This window comes from Mercurialis annua, linkage group LG6 (assembly GCF_937616625.2).
Source record: "Mercurialis annua linkage group LG6, ddMerAnnu1.2, whole genome shotgun sequence".
NCBI lineage: Eukaryota > Viridiplantae > Streptophyta > Magnoliopsida > Malpighiales > Euphorbiaceae > Mercurialis > Mercurialis annua.
This window is the reverse complement of record NC_065575.1, coordinates 38,597,636-38,615,918: the sequence shown is the minus strand read 5'-3', so window position 1 is coordinate 38,615,918 and position 18,283 is coordinate 38,597,636. Positions and strand designations below refer to the sequence as shown.

Here is an 18,283-nt window from a genome sequence, read left to right as displayed (position 1 = left end):
GTATGCTCCTCAACTTTTACTTTATGGTACAAATCATCCTTAAACGTTCACTTTAATCTATCCCATCCATACTTTTATGATTTTTTTAAGAGATGTAAGTGGGAATTACCCCGATCAACTTGCAAGCGATGATTAAATAACACAAATTTTAATTTTATGGTCTTTTTCTAAAATTTCATCTAATTTAAATTTAAAAATAAAATTATAAATAACGAGTATTATAATTATACATTTTAAAAGATTTTAATATTTTATTATAAAAAGAATAAACATTAGAATTTAAAAAAAATTATTTTTTTTCTTTTTAAGATGGTAAAATTTTAATAATAATCTGGTCTTTTAATTATTTTTCAACTATGAATTAAATTGTTAAAATAATTAAATTTTAATTAATTTTTATTTCATTATATCTTCAAGGAGAAAATGTAATATTTTCTCACCATATTTGACATAAGGGTTGATTGAGGGTTTAATCTTGAAGCGTTGTGAATGTTAGAGTTTATTTTATTTAAACTGCATTTAGTTCGTTAAAATCCATAAACAAGAGGATTAATTTTATAATTGTTTCTATTTTTTTAAACGCTATCTGATACTGATGCTGTCATACAAAAATGGACGGAAATAAATTTATTAATTTGAAATTAAAGATTATGGAGTTTGTGAACTGAATTAAAATTTAAGGACCGTGTTGATAAAAGACCAAAAGTCAGGATGGTGAGAGTAAAAAAACCCTCATTTCAATTTAGTACATAAAACCCTAAACTTTCTCTTTCGTCTCTCTAATTCTTCGAACCAAAACCCCTGCTACTCTGCCACCACCATCTCCGGCAACCCACCTCGCCAACCACCGTTACAAGCGTTTCAGGCAGGGGAAGAATCAACTCTCGCAACCATGGCTAGCACTAAAGTCCAAAGGATTATGACCCAACCCATTGTACTTCTTTTCACTGCGTCTTTCTATTTTTTATAATTTATTTTCTTAAGTTTGTTTTTTGAGGTTTCTAATGATTACTGTTTTTGTTATTCTTTCTTAGAACTTGATTTTCAGGTTCCTTCAAAGTGTAAGTGTTTTTTTCTTCCATTTTTCATCTGTTTTTTTGTCTCTTATATTTGAGTTTCTTATTATTTTGCTTTTGGTACAGAAAGCTCGCATTCAGATTTGGCTTTTTGAGCAGAAGGATTTGAGGATTGAAGGTCGAATTATTGTAAGTTCCATTCCTTTAATTATCATTTTTACTGCATTTTTAGGTTAAGTAGTTTAGGTTTTCTTAAGTTAATGTCTTGATTAGTTGATAAGAATATTATTAATATTGGGAATGATACTTGTAATTGGTAATGCAGTAGCCTATAAGGAATGTGTGGCCAAGTTCCAACCATAATCATATCTTCTTTTATAAACAGGATCATATAAATTTCGTAACTGCAATGAAATTCATTATGTATTTGCAATCTTTATTCCAAGCATTGGAAGTTAATAATTGCCCTATTGTTTCGAAAAAAGTGTGGTTTTGAGTACTCCATGTCCTCAGGCAATACCTAAAAAGATTTTTAGAAATTATAATTTAGGGGAACAATGTAGCAGTTGGAGAATTCTTGATTTAGTAGATAAGAGTGCAAGATATAGCAAGATGTTTGATTCGGTTTACTATTTATGCACGCTATAAGTTCTTTCTGTTTCTTTAACGATTAAGGCCTCTATTAAAAATATGGTGGAATTATTGGAGTTAGATTTTATGATCTAAAAGCAGCCGCAGGCGATATTATTGAGGGGCATGTTTAATGTTCAATATGCATACTTTAGGCAAGCAGAGGCATGCCTTTGTAACATTGTAGTTTACAACTTTTTTCTATTTGTCATTCCTTTATAAACTTCCAGCAATAATATGAATATGTAAGGGATCTTACCAGGATTTATGCCAATCAAAATGAATTAGCCATAAGAAAAAGAGAAATTTATGTAGCTTTAAATCATGCTCAAACAGTCTACAATACATGAGGGGGAGAAAACATTGCTGCAGGAAGTTTTTTGCATTACAGAAATAAGTTTTCTGTTTCCCTCTCTTCCTCATCTTTCTGTGTTCTTTTATACTGCATCTTTATTCTTTTTTCAGTGTAATCGTCTCTTATTTTTCTCATGTCCCATCTAGGTCCTCTTGTTTACTTCTTTTTTCATTATACTTTGTTACTAGCTCAATCCAGATCAGGATGGATTTAGTTTTATCTCTTCTTTTTCTCAGTTTTTCACCCTATATGGCTCTCGTAACTTTTTTCTCCTGTTTCTCTTGTTATGTAAGCTTTTCTTCAAACTAGGTAGTTAGTTATGCCATGCTAAATTATTGATTCCATCACGTTTTTTGTGCCAAGCAGCCAAGGTAAAATTCTCACTCTATGTTTCTTGGTATTAAGTTCTAGTTTTTTTTATCATAAATTTGTTAAGAACCAGGGGTTATTCATATCTGCACATATGTTTGTGTCGAAATTTAAATTTCTTTCAAAATTCTAATTTTTTATTATCTGCTCTTTTGCACCTCACTCTTTGAGGTGTAGAAATACACCTTGTGTCTAAGCTGTAGGACTCCGTTGCAGCTTTATGCACCTGGTGCTTTTAATGACCATAATTGATTTCATAGGTTTGATTAGGGAATAGCTGTTTGATTGATTTGCCAGACCCAAGCAGGACTCAGCTACAATAGGTATTCATGCTGTAGATTTGAATTGTAAGGGTAGGAAGTTGAGTGTTACTATGGTTATGACCATCGGCTGCTTATTTTAGGATATTAAGGGTTAAGCAAATTTCTTTGCTTCTGTGCTTTTCTCTCCCGTTTTTTTGTTCATTTATATCTTTCTTTCATTTTCTTGCTGTCTTTTGAATTTATTCCAACATTATAGATATGTTCCATGATGCTAATTAGCTGAATTTTCTTTAGTTGCCTCTTATCATAACCCAAGTTTGATAATCTCACAATTTATTTTCCTCGGAAACTATTTACATTTTTCTATAGCTTCAACCTTCTTACTTGTACTCCATACTTCTATACAAAGAGTTTTTGTTTTGAATTGTTCTCATAATTTATAAGTTTTCCCTTCAAATAAAATCGCTATCAGTATGTATAATATACTGTTCCGTTTTTTAACCGTGTAAAAACAATTCAACAAACAAAAATGAACTTATGCATGGATTTCTGTGTCTCAATGAAGAGCTTCTTTAAAGCATTGCGTTCAATTGCTTTCCTTTCCCTTACCTTTTTTTGTGGACTTCGACTGTGCAAGTTTCGGACCTATATCCACCTTTTTAGCAGTGTTAATGGATTATGGTTGAACAAGTTCCTCTGATGTGATCTTCATCCATATAACGTCCTTTGTTGGATCAATTGTCTAATAGGAGAGACTGCTTTAAATTTGAGTTATTTACGACTTGCAAGCATGGAGATAAATCACCTTATGTATTCAAATCTTATGTTTTTTTTTTAATTAGGGCTTTGATGAGTATATGAATTTGGTTCTTGATGATGCTGAGGAGGTCAATGTCAAAAAGAAGACCAAGAAAATCTTAGGTAAATATTAGAGAAATTTAGACAATCTACACATCTTTTCATTTTATTACAAAAATATGCCTGTTTTTATGCGAACACCCTCATAAAAAGAGGTATTTTTGTAAAAAAAAAAAAAAACTAAAATATTACTGTGTTGAAATTTTCTTAATATTAATCATCTAAATTGTATTGTACTTGTCCAGGGAGGATTCTTCTTAAAGGAGACAACATTACTCTGATGATGAATTCGTGAGTTATTTATCACCATCTATTCTTTTCTCATTCACTCATTCTCTCTTTCTCGCCTTCCATAAAATAGTGATTCTGTTTTCTTTATCTGTTGCAGGGGAAAATGATGATCGACCTGGAAACTGCGGATTTCTTCATTGAGTTATATATGATCTGTACTGCTGTATTGAACATCGAAACATGATTTAATTTGCTCTGTAGGTGATTAGTGCAGGCGCTAAACGGGGTATGAATCCAGTAAATTGTGTTAAAAGTATGAGATACATTGTTAATTCAGTCTGGAAAAATCATTATCCATTGCAATCTATAGCAGGATTATCTTTATGAAGTGTACACAATACATGCTCTGCTCTTAGCATTTATTTGCAGCCATTCTCTATCATTTTAGGTAAAGCTTTCCCGAGACCGCCGGTCTTAATGAGTTATCATGACAACGTGTATGGATTGTATGAAATTATTTTGGTTACACCATTAAATATGAATCTGATATGATTATTAATTGTGTTTGATGTATAAATTTTAATTAAAAGTAACTGAATATGATATGCAATTACTTAGAAGTGTAAAAAATATATTTATAATATGTTATTGGATCAAGTTGTTTAATGCAATAGGTTTAAATTTGAACAAAGGGTCAACGCGCCCCCTAAACTTGTGACACGGGGTCATCTAACTCAATTTATACTTTTTTTAGCAACTAACCCGGCTAATAATCACCCATGTCCCCTCAACTTTAAGAGTACGGGTGCTAAACCCCCGATGTTTAAAAACGGGCGCTAAACCCCTTGATCTTTGTGGCGGCGCTCATTAAAGCCCTTTTGGACGAAAATACTCATGGCGTCGTCTTTTATTTGGCGGCTGTCTTTTAAAACGGAAAAAAAAAATTGACAGCACCAAGTGTCAGTTGACATGTCATCAAAAGACAAAAAAAAATAAAAATACCCAAAACACCCCTAAATATAATATCTGATAAAATGAAAAAACCCAACCACTCATTTAAAACCAAACCACCACTGATCTAACCACCGCCGCCACCCGACCACCACCGAAATTTTTTTCGGTCATCTTCTCCGAGTGAATGATGATCGGAAAATTTTCCGGTCACCGAAAAAATTACAGATCAGCATATCTGTTCCTCTTGAGGAACAGATCCGGCGACGGATTTGTTCTTGAGGAACAGATCCGGCGACGGATCTGTTCTTGAGGAACAGATCGCCGGTTCTGTTCTTGAGGAACAGATCGCGCGACGGATCTGTTCTTGAGGAACATATCCGGAAGATGACCGAAAATTTTTCCGGTGGCGGTCGGGTGGGTGTGGTCCGGTCGGGTGGAGGTGGTCCGGTCGGGTGTTGGGTTAATTTTTTGATTTAGATTGGGTTGATTTATTTTTTTGTCTTTTTCTAAATTAAATTAGGGGTATTTTAGGTATTTCAAATTTTAAAGGTATATTTCTGACGTGTCAGATGATATGACAGTGTCAGATTTTTTTTTTAAGAATGACAATTGACTGAAAAAACGGCGCCAAGGGTATTTTTGTCATATTTTGAGCTTAGAGGGTTTTATGAGCGCCGCCACAAAGATCAGGGAGTTTAGCGCCCGTACCCCTTAAAGTCAGGGGGCATGGGTGATTATTAGCCAACTAACCTCAAAATTCTTCATTTTTGGGTCAAATAACCCCATAGTTGTATTTTTAAAATGCGTAAAATACAAATCAGAGGCGAGAGATGCAAAAATGTAATTAGATACCTTCTTAATTATTGCGATATAATTATCCTAAGTTTATTTTTTGAAATAAAAATATAAATTATTGGATTATTTGACCAAAAAATAAAGAGTTTTGGGATTAATTGCTCAAAAAAGTATAAATTGAGTTAGATGATCCCGTGTCACAAATTCAGGGGGCGCATTGACCCTTCGTTCGTTTAAATTTGTTTATAAAACATTGACTATATCCACGCATGTGTGTTTTAAAATGCATGAAAAGCACTTAAGAATTTTGCTTGACAATTCATTTATATTTTTTGTGATGAGTTAAATTTTTTTATATATATTACTGTTGATTTTCAATTTTTTGGGATGATTTAATTTTTTAAGTTGCAATTTTTTGAATAATCAAATTTTATTTTAGCTCCAATATAATTATTTAATTCTTTTTAGAATTTTGTAAGATAAATTTGCGATTGAAACGTTTATGATTACAGCATAGGTCTCTTTATTTGTTAGATAGTTAGAAAAATTCGCTCATATAACTGCTTTTGATTATCATGTTAATTTTGTTTTAAAAAAATTATAGGCAAAGGAAAAATGGCCATCACACAATCGGCTATAAAAGCGGCATTTCAAAAAACATTTTAATGTCAAATTTATACGTTTTATGTTAGTTATCGTCAAATCTTTCAAAATCAACAGATGTAGACAAATTGTATATGTTCTGTTTGTTTTAACCATTTTTGAATCAAACCGGTATTTTTACATCCTATCGCCCACATCACTGTTAACTAAGTAATTGGATGATATGACAACTGACATGTTTCAATGAGTTTTGGCTATAACTGACATAAAATGCTTAGTTTTGGCATTTTAAGATGAATAAACTTAATTTTAAAATCAAACTAATTTTAAAATTCAATAATTAATAAATTAATTATATTATAATAAAATGCATATATATTTAATAAATTAATATTTTTTATTTAACACTAATTGAAATTAATCAAATATTTTACTAAACATGATTTTTTTATAATATTTATGAATATATAATTAATTTACATTCTATTAAAAAATAAAAAATGTCATATTCATCTTTTAAAAAAGGCTTAATTACGTAAAAAATCACAAACTTTAGCGTGTTTTGCAAATTTAACATAAACAAACTTTTGATTTTTGGCAATTTTAGCACCGACCAATTTTTCGTGAAAAAAATACTGATGTGTACACCGGAATAACCACTATTCTGGCGTCCACATCAGCATTTTTCTCTATTTTTTTGAAGGAAAATTGATCGGTGCTAAAATTGCAACAAATCAAAAGTTTGTGATTTAATTTGCCAAAATTGAAAGTTTATGTTAAATTTGCAAAACACGCAAAAGTTTATGATTTTTTACGCCATTAAGCCTTTAAAAAATTATGTTTGCAAAATTCCAATCGTCAGTCCGTCGACACCGCCGCCGTTTGAAACCCAATTGTTCTTCTTCCAATGAAGAACCTGAGAGTAATATACACAACAAACATACGACAATGTTCATAATTAAAATACATATACATAAACAGAAGAAAAAAAATCAATAGACTGCTGAATTAAAGGAATAGAGTAATTATTTTCTCACTCCTTTTTCTCTATAAAGTGAAACCCGTGATATAGAAATAACCAATCAAAACTTTTCATGATGGTATAATCAATATATATCAGGATGTTTCTAAAGCATAGACCCAAATGTCATTTTCCTCTACATAGCCAAAAACATAATTTAATTTACACATAACCACTATTTTTATTACCTAAACTCAACACTTATCAGTCATAACAAGATCTCAACAACACCAAAAATAGTAAATCAAGCTCATAATCATCATGAACATTAAACACTTTCACCAAACTTAATTCAACATTAATTTTTAAGTAAATCCATTAATTCACTTTTTTTAAATCAAACATGGCTTAGAAATTAAAGTTATCCTTCAATTTTAACTATTAATTAAATTAATTACATATTCATTAAGATATATTATAAAATAAATTTATTAGATTTAATTATATTTAGTAAAAAATTAGATTAATTTTAATTAGTATTAAATAAAAATTATTAATTAATTTTAAATATATACAAAATTTTATAAATGATATAATTAATTTACTAATTATTAAATTTAAAAATTGGTTTGGTTTTAAAATTAGGTTTATTCACCCAAGCCTATTTCTCTCATGACAGTTATAGTCAAACCTAATTTAAATATGTCAGATGTCATGTAAGTCAATTGCTTAGTTGACATGAACGACAAGGTGTCAAAAAACCGGGTCGATGCAAAAATGGATAAAAAGGAATCAAAATATATAAGATTTGGCTAAATCTGGTGATTTTCAAAGGTTTGACTATAACTGACACAAAACTTATATGTTTGTATTTTTTTGGTGATTAAGCCTTTTATATATAATGTTGTAGTTTATCTCTGTTATTTATACATCCCCAGAGTTATCTTTAAGAATTTCAAAAAATGAACAAATTTTCTCCACCAATATTTACAATCTGTTGGCCAAAATAATAATAGAAACCTATGTTGCGAGTTACTGGAGAAGACAGATTTTTTTCAAAATTCTTGTGTGAACCAAGTTTGCCACATAGGATTATAAACTATTCATTCATCATTTGACATGTGGAAATAATAAATGTGATAATCAATCATTAAATACACCAAGGTCGGCTGGACGCGGTGATAGGTGCAAATTACACCTATGTTTAAGAGTCAATTTCGCATGCTTTTGTTATACTTTGATACGTTTTCCCTCGTGTTTGTGTGCTTATTGTATATGTTAGCGTTTCAGGAAAAGCGGAGCAATGCGAAGTGTTTTGGGCATAAAAAAGAAAAAATTCAAGTATCGGAAAAGAAGCGAGTCGAAAGCGAAGAAACGAGCAATATGTGGAGAAAGAAAGGAAGGGCTCGATCGAGCCCTTCACTTACCAGATGGGGCTCGATCGAGCCCCATGAAGAAAAGGCTCCAGATATTCTTTCAAGAGCACTGGCTCTATCGAGCCCTCCTCCTAAATGAATGGCTCGATCGAGCCCTAGGGGAAAAAGGCTCAGGATTTGAATTTCAAGACAAGGACAAGACTCAAGGCTCACTTCCATTTTTGGCCCAACACTCTTTTAGTGGGTGTTTTTTGTTCCCTCTTTTGTAACACCTATAAATACAATTTTATCTCATTTTTAAGGTAAGCAACATTTATGAGCTTTTGAAGATTCTCTTAGTTTTTTTCTTTTAGACTAGTAATCATCTTTGGGTTTGGAGATTCTCCATTGTTGAATGTTTGAAACTTTTTAATAGAGATTGAAGTTTTATTATTGAAGATTGATATTGTCTATTTAATGTTCTTGCTTACTAGTGCTACAAGGTTAGCTAATCTTTGCTTATTAATGGTTATTGCTCATTTAATTAATGTTGATGTTGTTTTAGCTATGAGTAGCTAAATCCCCCATGTTTGGAGGTTGGAATAAGATCTTAAATGTTTTAACTTGATGAGATATGCTTATTTGGTTAAGTAACTTGTGCTAATCTTGATGCTTAATGCCCATCTAGGATTAGCTACCCTAAGTTTGTTGTTAGTTTGCTTAGTACACCGAGATGTGGCTAAATGAATGTATCCACAAGACTAGGAGCCTAGGATTTGATGCCGCGAGAGCGGATTAGAGAATAGGCGACCTTAGAATCGAGTGATTAATTGCATTTTGTTGACTTTCATGTTTAGGATCACGAGAGTGAGCTAGATGTTGTTGCTTGATTAATTACGGTTTTGTTGCTCTTTGAGGCTCGACATAGCGGGAGTAGGGCTTTAGAAGCGATTCGGTCCTCGTTCATACCAAATTTGCATATCCCGTAGTCTTGAACATTTAGGCGTAGTTTCGACCCCTAGACGCTTTCTTTTATTGTTTACAACCATTATTAATTTAGTTTGGTGATTGCAATTTGCGTTGTTGGTTATTAGTTTAATTTAGTTCTTTGTAGTGATAATTACCAATCCAATTGTTTGATTACTTTCCGAATTGAAAATCAAAGTAATATTTTGTTCACTTTAAACCTTTTGTCCTCGTGGGATCGACATCCGACTTCCAGATTACTACAAGTTGGGTTTTATACTAACATGCGGCAATGGTGGGGGGGGGGGTGATGTCGTAGAGTAGTCAAATCTATCGGTAGGTCAAGTCTGATAGGCAGTCAATACAGCGGAATCAAGGCTCGATAGGGGGCGATGTAACATCACGTCGGTCCTCTCTGGGTGCTCACTGCTATCTCTCAAATCTCTGATTGAATAGGAGCATCCATAAATACACACTCTACGATATCGGCATGTAAATAAAAAATGCAATAAAAGAAGTAAAGCGTTAAAGATTAAAGAGAAATAGATAAACTATCTCCATACATATAGTCGCGGTAGTAGAAGAAAGTACCTGAGATCCGGATTCAGCACCTTGTCGTGTGACCCATCGATGCGTGATAGTTTGATACCAATCCATATACTTCGAATGATAATAAGGCGGACGGGCCATGGACAGCGTATTAAAGCCTCTCATCCCATAGACGAATGAAGTGAGCATGCGTCTAGCTCCAATTCTTACTGCTCTGAAGGGTAAGGCTATGATGTATGTTGTCCTAACTAGGCGTCGCTGGAATACCCTACTGCAATCCAAACTGTTGCAGCACTATGTCCGGCTAGTTCCACTCGACAATGTAGAAATAGATCAATGGGACTACGGCCCGCCAAAAACCTCGACCATCTGAACACCACTGCGAGAGAAGCTCCAACAGGGCCTCATTGTAAGGCTGCCAGTTAATGTGCACGAACAAAATTAAATGCACTTTTTATTATGTCAATTTAACAATAACCTGATGAACAGAGAAAGAAATCAATACATAATTTCTTACATTTTCATAGCAGGACCTGTCAAGCCGAATGCGGATACCATGTAGCGGGCGTCTTCCAGAACGACTGGAGTCTCTCGGGCCTCCCCATCTGTTAATAAAAAATAGCAATACTTTAATAGTCAAATTATGTTGCATAGAAAAACTCTAAAAAATAATGATCAATAGTAAGACACATTTGCCACTTAATGGTAGATGGACAGAAATAGTGGGATCAACTAGAGCGGGAGCAATAATCCACAGTCGGTCCAATGTCCACAGCTGTAGTATCCATGTCCCCCCCCCCCCCAATTATGTGGCAATCCTGAGTCCTCAATGAACATAAGCATAACTGATTTTATAGGTAACCAATGTGGCCGATCTCCAGCTGTAGGTATGAACACCCGCTAGGTCCTCTAGAAGTAGGAGAATCCTCAACGTAGTCCGTCTAGAGGCGAGGTCCGGGAAATATAATCCTGAAATGGCTACCAACAGGTATGCCCGTGTGTACCGACGCACGACCTTGTCAGTGGCGTCCCCTGGTAACTCACGAAACATGTCAAACCTCTAGAGTATCCAAGATGTCGGGGCATACGATTTCGTCCTCTTCTCAGGAAAATCGTCCACTAGAATGCCTAAAATACTCTCCACCAACTTACCCCAATCCGCCGCATGACAACTCGTCACAGCATGACCGTTCACGGGTAGTCCGGTCTGAATGGTCACATCCTCGCAAGTAATCGTGCACTCCCCTCCAGGTAAGTGAAAAGTGTGGGTCTATGGTTTCCACCTCTCCACCCGAGCAGTGATAGCATCGCATAGTAAGACATCTAACGAGTCTGGTGGCTCAATCAAAGCCTGCATCCGCTGGTCCAAAGTGGTGTTCGACACAAGACAGCTTATCCTAGTACCACGGGTCCTACAGGAAGTGAAACACGTGTCAGGGCCCTTTAAAAAAAAGAAATATGAAGTTAGTTCTGTAATGAAGATATCAAAATTTAATACTAACACAAGAATAAGAGTGTTTTGAAAACGCTCTTTTTCGGCCATACCATATTTCCTCAAAAGGGTCCTCGTATTTTTTCACAATCAATACATTTGCAGACACTCCAAAATGTTTTGTTGAATTCATACATGAATATTAACAAAATATTCCATAAAAAAGCAAAGGCACAATGACACACTGAATCATAATGCGAGTACAACAATTTTAGTACAACATAAGGTGAGTACAACATATCAAACACGTCATAAAAGTAAATGGCAATCCTCACATCACGCCTTATCCGTAAGAGAAGACCTATGGTTATGACCATAGGTAAGACATTTTCTACAATAGTTGGCATAGGAGCCATCTCTAAATGTCTAGTCCATTTCATTTCGTCGCCAACTCTCAACCGACCTACCCTTTTTTCTCATCCATTCGCTGTTAGGAATAAATGGAATTTCAGTGGAAGCAATCCAATAATCTCGATCACGGATGGGTTGAAAGGAAGCGGCACTCCACGCTCGGATTGCATATTCGCATCTGTAAAACCTAGCAATGTACTGGCGGTGGTTCTCTCCATATTGGGTGCATGCAGCTATTACATGGGAGCATGGAATCTTCCATTGCTGAAATTTTCCACAAGTGCATGTCCTAGCCAACAGATTGACTTGCTGTGTATTACCACCCTTTTGTCTTACATTGTCGCGCCTCGTCGTGACATTGTATATCTTCTGGTCCACATTGAACAGAACAGCCGTATGAGTCTTTGACTTTTGTTCCTGAAGCTGCATTGTATGTGCACAGACTGGAGTCCACTCATAATTACATGCTAAATACTCTTTATATGATGTCGAATGCCTGGTGAATATGGAAACAAGCTTGTTAAAAATTGCTTCCAGCATAGCGGTGACAGGGAGCCCGCGAATGTTCTTTAACATTGCATTTACTGACTCAACATAGTTTATTGTTATCACACCGTGCCGCATTCCAGTTGTGTCGCCGCTCATGCTCCATTTTCCAGGGTCAAAAGCATCGAGATACGCATAGCCCTGAGGAGAATCTCTTTGTATCAATCCCATGTACTTGTCTCTCTTCTTCACTTGGTAAGCGCGTCCTACAAAGCGATTAAATTATAAGATTAAAAAATCCTCATTTTTCGCTTTCCCAAGGTTTATTAAATGGATTTAATGATCAGAAAATTACCAGCTTTTTCAGCAAATTTCTTCAGATATTTTCTTTTAAAAGCGGTGTGGAAGTTGCTCACTAGGTGCCGAATGCAGAACTTGTGGGTGTCCATGGTCCAGTCAGGCCCGTCCATGGTAGTTATAATGCCCTCAACTCGATCAGATATAATACACACCTTTCGCTGATGCAAAACATACCTCTTCAACATCCTCATGAAATACTTCCAGGCCGGGCTAGTTTCCGACCGCCTAAGGGCAAAAGCTATCGGCATGATGTGGTTGTTTCCATCAATCGCAGAAGCTATCAACAACGTCATTTCGTATTTTCCATATAAGTGGGCGACGTCGATGTACACGACAGGCTTGCAATAATGAAAACCCGCCACTAGTGGCTCGTAAGTCCAAAACATGTGCTTGAACGTTCTAATTTCAGGATCATTTTCTTTGGTCCGCACTATGGGGGTACCTGTGCATAAACCGTTATTCATAAATATGGAAACATGAATACTTTTTAATCGTTAAAAATAAAAAAATCATTTTTACCGGTAGCATGCCACACTGTCCTAGGATTAGTTGCGGCCACATTTGACATAAAATTGCAAATCTCGCCAAAAGAGTCGTCCCATTCCCCAAACATGTTTGCAATGGCCTTTTCCTTGGCATACCAAGTTTTCTTATATCGAGGCTTCACTCCGTAACTCTGGAAAATCCCTGCTTGAAGCGTTTTAATCCTTATGTCACGCTGCATTTGCAATTGCGTCTTGATGTGTTCAGCTAGCTGTCGCGCTCTTAAATTTCGTTGGTCTTGGGTGATTAGTTGGCCGGTGCATTGATGGGGGCCGTTATATCTTGTCAGCGTCCAATTTGCATCGTCTTTTAGACACGAGGCCCGAAACCTCCAATTGCAAATGTCATCATTTTTGCACACAAGCACTACTATTTTGTCGGTAGTGCGACAACTCTTGTATTCTCTCTGCACTTGCATGTGATAACTTGTCACAGATGTCTGGACAACAGACCTCGTACTAAAGACCATCCCCTGTTGGAACTCTTTTCCAACTTCCCATATTGTGTTGTTTTTTGGCCACAGATTTATATTGACATGCATCTCGTCAACATTCTGATGCGTGTACTCATAAGAAAGCTGCAATTGAAAAGGATCTGTATTTCGTCCCATGTAACCACCATCATGGAAACCCTCAACACCCTCAGCATTTTGGGCACCCTCTCCATTCTCATCACCGCTGTCGTCGTTATTACCATCCTCGTCGTCATCATCAACGGCCCCATAGAAATGATTTTCTACCTTTTCCTCACCACTATCATCACAGTCGTCTGAATCACCTATGTAGTATATTATGTAAAACTCAAGTAACCTCATTTGCGGCGTCCGCGAAACATTATAAAACATTGCTGACATATGAGCATTTGTCTTCATAGGAAACGCATCGTATTTAACAAATTTGCCCCTTTCATCGAATCGTGGCACTCTTAGATAAATTTCCACTATCTCATCACCATCGTTCAATCCAATTACCCTTCTAATTAACCTTTCCAGCTGTCCATAATTTATTAGACTCCTCACCTTAACTATTTTTGATTTGCCGGAGATGTACTCAACTCCACCCGGAGTAGTTATTATTGTACCATTCCAGTAAAATTTAAAGGATGGCAGTTCATTCGTCGTCATTACTACATTAAAAAAATTATTTTAATTGGAATTTTAAAAATTGACAGACTCAAAATTTATAGCATTAAATTTAAAATATTTAAGTTAGGAGAATTAAATCTAATTTACATTTATCTAATCATAAATTATATACTACGGTTTTCAAATTAATATTATGGAGTATAAAGTAAAATATTTATGTTAACATTTAAACATTCAAATTGTAATTCAGATTTGTCTAATTAAATTTTTTAAAACACAATTTTTAGAAAATGACAATTAAATATAATTTATATTTTTCTAACGGTAAATTTCATATTAAATTTCTTAATATCTCAATTTCAATACACGATTCTGTAATTGTATAGAATAAATTTTCTATGTTAACATTTATATATTCTAACTATATTTCCAAACATTAGATACTATCCTAATTTATAACATTTAAAAAATAATCTTAATCTATTTAAACTTAGAGTGTTTATCCCATGCAACCGTTGCGCCACGTCATTTATACATCAAGCCAATGAGCATTTGCGATAGGGAATCTTTTAATTATTACTTATTTTTTTATCATTCAATTTTCCACATGGCTAACGCACAATTGGTTTGTTGCACGAATGATGTGGCGCAACGGTTGTGTGCAATAATTTTTCTTAAACTTAACCTCTAACATTTAAATTATAATACACATTTTTCTAACCATAAATGTGACATTTAGAATTTAATTCACATTTTTATAACCATAATATTGTTTAAAATTTACAATATTTTTCTACCATTTTTCTAGCATTTATAATTTAAACATATATAACTCATAATTTCAAAATTCTAACTCATTATTTATAACATTTAAAAATAATCTTAATTTATCTGAACTTAATTTTTAGCATTTAAATTACAATGCACATTTTTCTAACCATAAATGTGACATTTAAAACTTAATTAACATTTTCTGATCATAATATTTTTCAATATTTAAAATTTATAACATTTTTCTAGCATTTATAATTTAAACATATATCTCCCATAATTTTAAAATTCTAACTCATAATTTATACCATTTAAAAAATAATCTTAATTTATCTAAACTTAATTTCTAACATTTATTTTATCATAAATTTGACATTTAAAATTTAATTAACAATTTTTTACCATAATATTTTGTAATATTTAAAATTTAGGATATTTTTCTACCATTCGTAATTTTTTATAATTTAAACATACATAATAATATTTTTCTAACTATATTTTCTAGCATTTACATTCTAATCTATAATTTATAATAATTTACTAATTAAACTTTTATTTAATAAAAAATGAAACTTACCTCTTGTAGTCCACGTTAGCTAATAATAGATCCCGTCAAATTGTCTTTTTTCCCCGAAAATACAGCTTTTATACTGTTCACAACTCAAATATAAAAAAAACATCACTATTAAAATTAATATTTAAAAATTGAAAAGAAAAAAGAAAATTTTTACCTTGGCAGTGAGGGAATGAATGAAAGTCTCTCTGTGCAGAGTGAGCTGCTCTATGAGAAAATGAGGGAATGATGAAAGTGGTGAGCGCTCAGGGCAATTTTTCTCATATATATAGAGAGCCTAACCCGCGGAATTGTTCTGCGAGTAAGGCTCTCTCACCGAGAGGAAATTAATTCCCTCTCCGGTTTGCAGGTAATCAGTCAAAGATTCCCTGCACTGCAATAAAGTAACTCGCGGAATTAAACCGCGGGTTGCTTTAACTCGCGGAATTAAGCCGCGGGTTGCTTTATTGCTTATACGGGGAGCATATGGATAATTTTTTTTCATTGTAATCTGAAGGCTAAATCTATTTTAAGATCTTTAAATTATACTTCCTCCGTCCCATTCTAATTGACAAAATAACTATATTTCAATAATCAAGACACGTTAATAAATGACATAGAAAATTATTTATATACCCTTCTATTGATAATGGAGTTAATTAATGCTATTAGTATATATTAGTCAAATTTTCATTAAATACTCATCATTTTCCATAAAAGACATGGTTTTAAGTGAGGGTAAAGATGGAAAATTAAAGAATAAAATTATAGTTATGTTAGTTTTGTCAATTAGAATGGGACACCAAAAACTCCATATTTTATCAATTAGAGTGAGACGGATGGAGTATATTTTTAATTTATTAGTTCTCTCAACTTCTACTTGATTTCTTCGAGTCCTTAAACTTTTATTTTTTGGTTAATCAGGCCCTTTAACTTTTATTTGTCTTTTTCAAGTCCTTAATTGTTTATTTTTTTATTCATTGAATCCTTAAAATGGATCTTCGCTTAAGGATCTAATTAACCAAAAAAACAAAAGTTTAAGGACCTGAGAAAGTCAAATAGAAGTTGAGGGACCTGACGAATTAAAAAATGAAAGTTTAAGGATTTGAGAAAGCTAAATAAAAGTTAAAGGACTTGATGAACCAAAAAATAAAGTTTAAGGACCTTAAAATGGATTTAACCTAATCTGAAAACACTTTTATAAATGGCTAAACTTATTTTAAGGTCTCTAAACTATATATTTTTAATTTATTATTTTTTTGTCAAATATTTCTTATTTATTAGGTATCTTAATTTTTTTACTTCTTCGAATTCTTAAATTTTTATTTTTTAGTTCATCAGGTCCTTCAACTTTTATTTGCCTCTCAAATTTCTAATTGTTTATTTTTTGGTTCATTGGATCTTTAAATGAATCTTCGTTTAAGGACCTAACGAACCAAAAAAAAGTTTAAGGACCTGAGAAAGTGAAATAGAAGTTGAGGGACCTGATGAACCAAAAAATTAAAATTTAAGGATTTGAGAAAACCAAATAAAAGTTGAAGAACATGATGAAATAAAAAATAAAAGTTTGAGGACTTTAAAATGGACTTAACCTTTATAAATTACAGAAAGAAAAACACATAAAATCGAAAATTATAGGCAAAAGGCTCACTTTAATCCTTAAGATCAGAGCGGAAGAATTAATAAGACCTTAAGGTCGAAGTTAGCTCACTTTGACCCCTAAAATTGTCCAAACTGGTTCAGATTGCACCACTGTTAGTTTCTTCCGTCCAAGTGATGACTTACTTAGCCCATAAGAAAAAAATTTAAAAACATCCTTAATATATTAAATCTTTACCAAATTTATATTTATGATTTTTTCAGCTATTTGCACCCTCTTTTTCATCCTTTTCATTAAATATAATAATTAAATAATATTTAAAATTAAAGCATTTACTGAAACAATCGAAATTTAAATAAACACTTTGAAACCTAATTAAACGCTTTAAAATTCAATAAAACCAACTAAAATTCAATTTAAATCTATTTAAATCGAAACTCAATTAATTAAATAATTATTTATTTTTTACAAATACAATATTTATTTTAATTTATTTTTGACGGCACCACCACCAATTCATAATAAAAAAAAACGTCTAAAAATTTAATAATAAATAAAATAAATCTTAAATCTTAAATTTTAATTTTTTTTAATCTTAAAACCCACCACCCGTGAGCATACTTAGATGATATACCCACCATCGGTGGGTCTGCTAAAATGAGCAGACCCACCAACGGTGGATCTCCTGGAAAAAATATAGACCCATAAACGGTGGATCTGCTTTTTAAAGGAGCATACCCACCAACGAAGAGTTGCTTAAAAAAAAAAAAAAAAACCCACCCGACGGTGGGGTCTGCTAGAAAAGAGGAGATCCACCGTCGATGGGTCTACTAGAAAAAAAGCAGAGCCACCACGGTGGGTCTACTCAGACCCACCGTAGTGGGTCTACTCAGAGTGGGTCTCCTAATTCTAAAAAAATATTAAAATGATTTTTTTTAATTTTTAGATGTATTTTTCGACGATGGATTGATGATGTATTCGTAAAAAAAAATTGTTTAATTTTTGGATGAATTTTTCGGCGATCGATTGTTTAATTGGATTTCAATTTGTTTAATTAGGTTTCAAAGTGTTTAATTGAGTTTCAATTGTTTAAAAAATATTTTATTTTAAAATATTATTTACTTATTGATATTTAAAT

General features: G+C 33.2%; 2 protein-coding genes across 3 annotated transcripts; one reads left to right on the top strand and one right to left on the bottom strand.

The window, feature by feature from the left end:
- Window positions 1-755: 755 nt before the first annotated feature.
- Window positions 756-4,106, top strand: LOC126686867 (uncharacterized). The gene is made up of 6 exons (XM_050381141.2): window positions 756-934; window positions 1,035-1,061; window positions 1,143-1,205; window positions 3,476-3,554; window positions 3,737-3,782; window positions 3,880-4,106. Exons 1-6 carry the CDS (start codon window positions 893-895, stop codon window positions 3,887-3,889), a joined length of 267 nt encoding a protein of 88 aa, XP_050237098.1. The 5' UTR covers window positions 756-892; the 3' UTR covers window positions 3,890-4,106.
- Window positions 4,107-9,507: 5,401 nt separating this feature from the next.
- Window positions 9,508-16,012, bottom strand: LOC126688149 (uncharacterized). 2 transcript variants are annotated; one of them, XR_007644190.2, is made up of 6 exons: window positions 15,724-16,012; window positions 15,570-15,642; window positions 10,596-11,346; window positions 10,423-10,510; window positions 9,948-10,320; window positions 9,508-9,800 (listed from the first exon to the last, which is right to left on the bottom strand). XR_007644190.2 is itself a non-coding variant. In XM_050382751.2 (5 exons), the coding sequence occupies exons 3-5, from the start codon at window positions 14,258-14,260 to the stop codon at window positions 11,764-11,766; spliced, it is 2,331 nt and encodes a 776-aa protein (XP_050238708.1). In that variant the 5' UTR covers window positions 14,261-14,262; window positions 15,570-15,642; window positions 15,724-16,011; the 3' UTR covers window positions 11,496-11,763. The 2 variants fall into 2 exon arrangements, 1 of the variants encoding a protein (XP_050238708.1); XM_050382751.2 differs by lacking the exons at window positions 9,508-9,800; window positions 9,948-10,320; window positions 10,423-10,510; window positions 10,596-11,346 and adding exons at window positions 11,496-12,500; window positions 12,590-13,036; window positions 13,114-14,262 and having other exon boundaries at window positions 15,724-16,011.
- Between the last annotated feature and the right edge of the window lie 2,271 nt (window positions 16,013-18,283).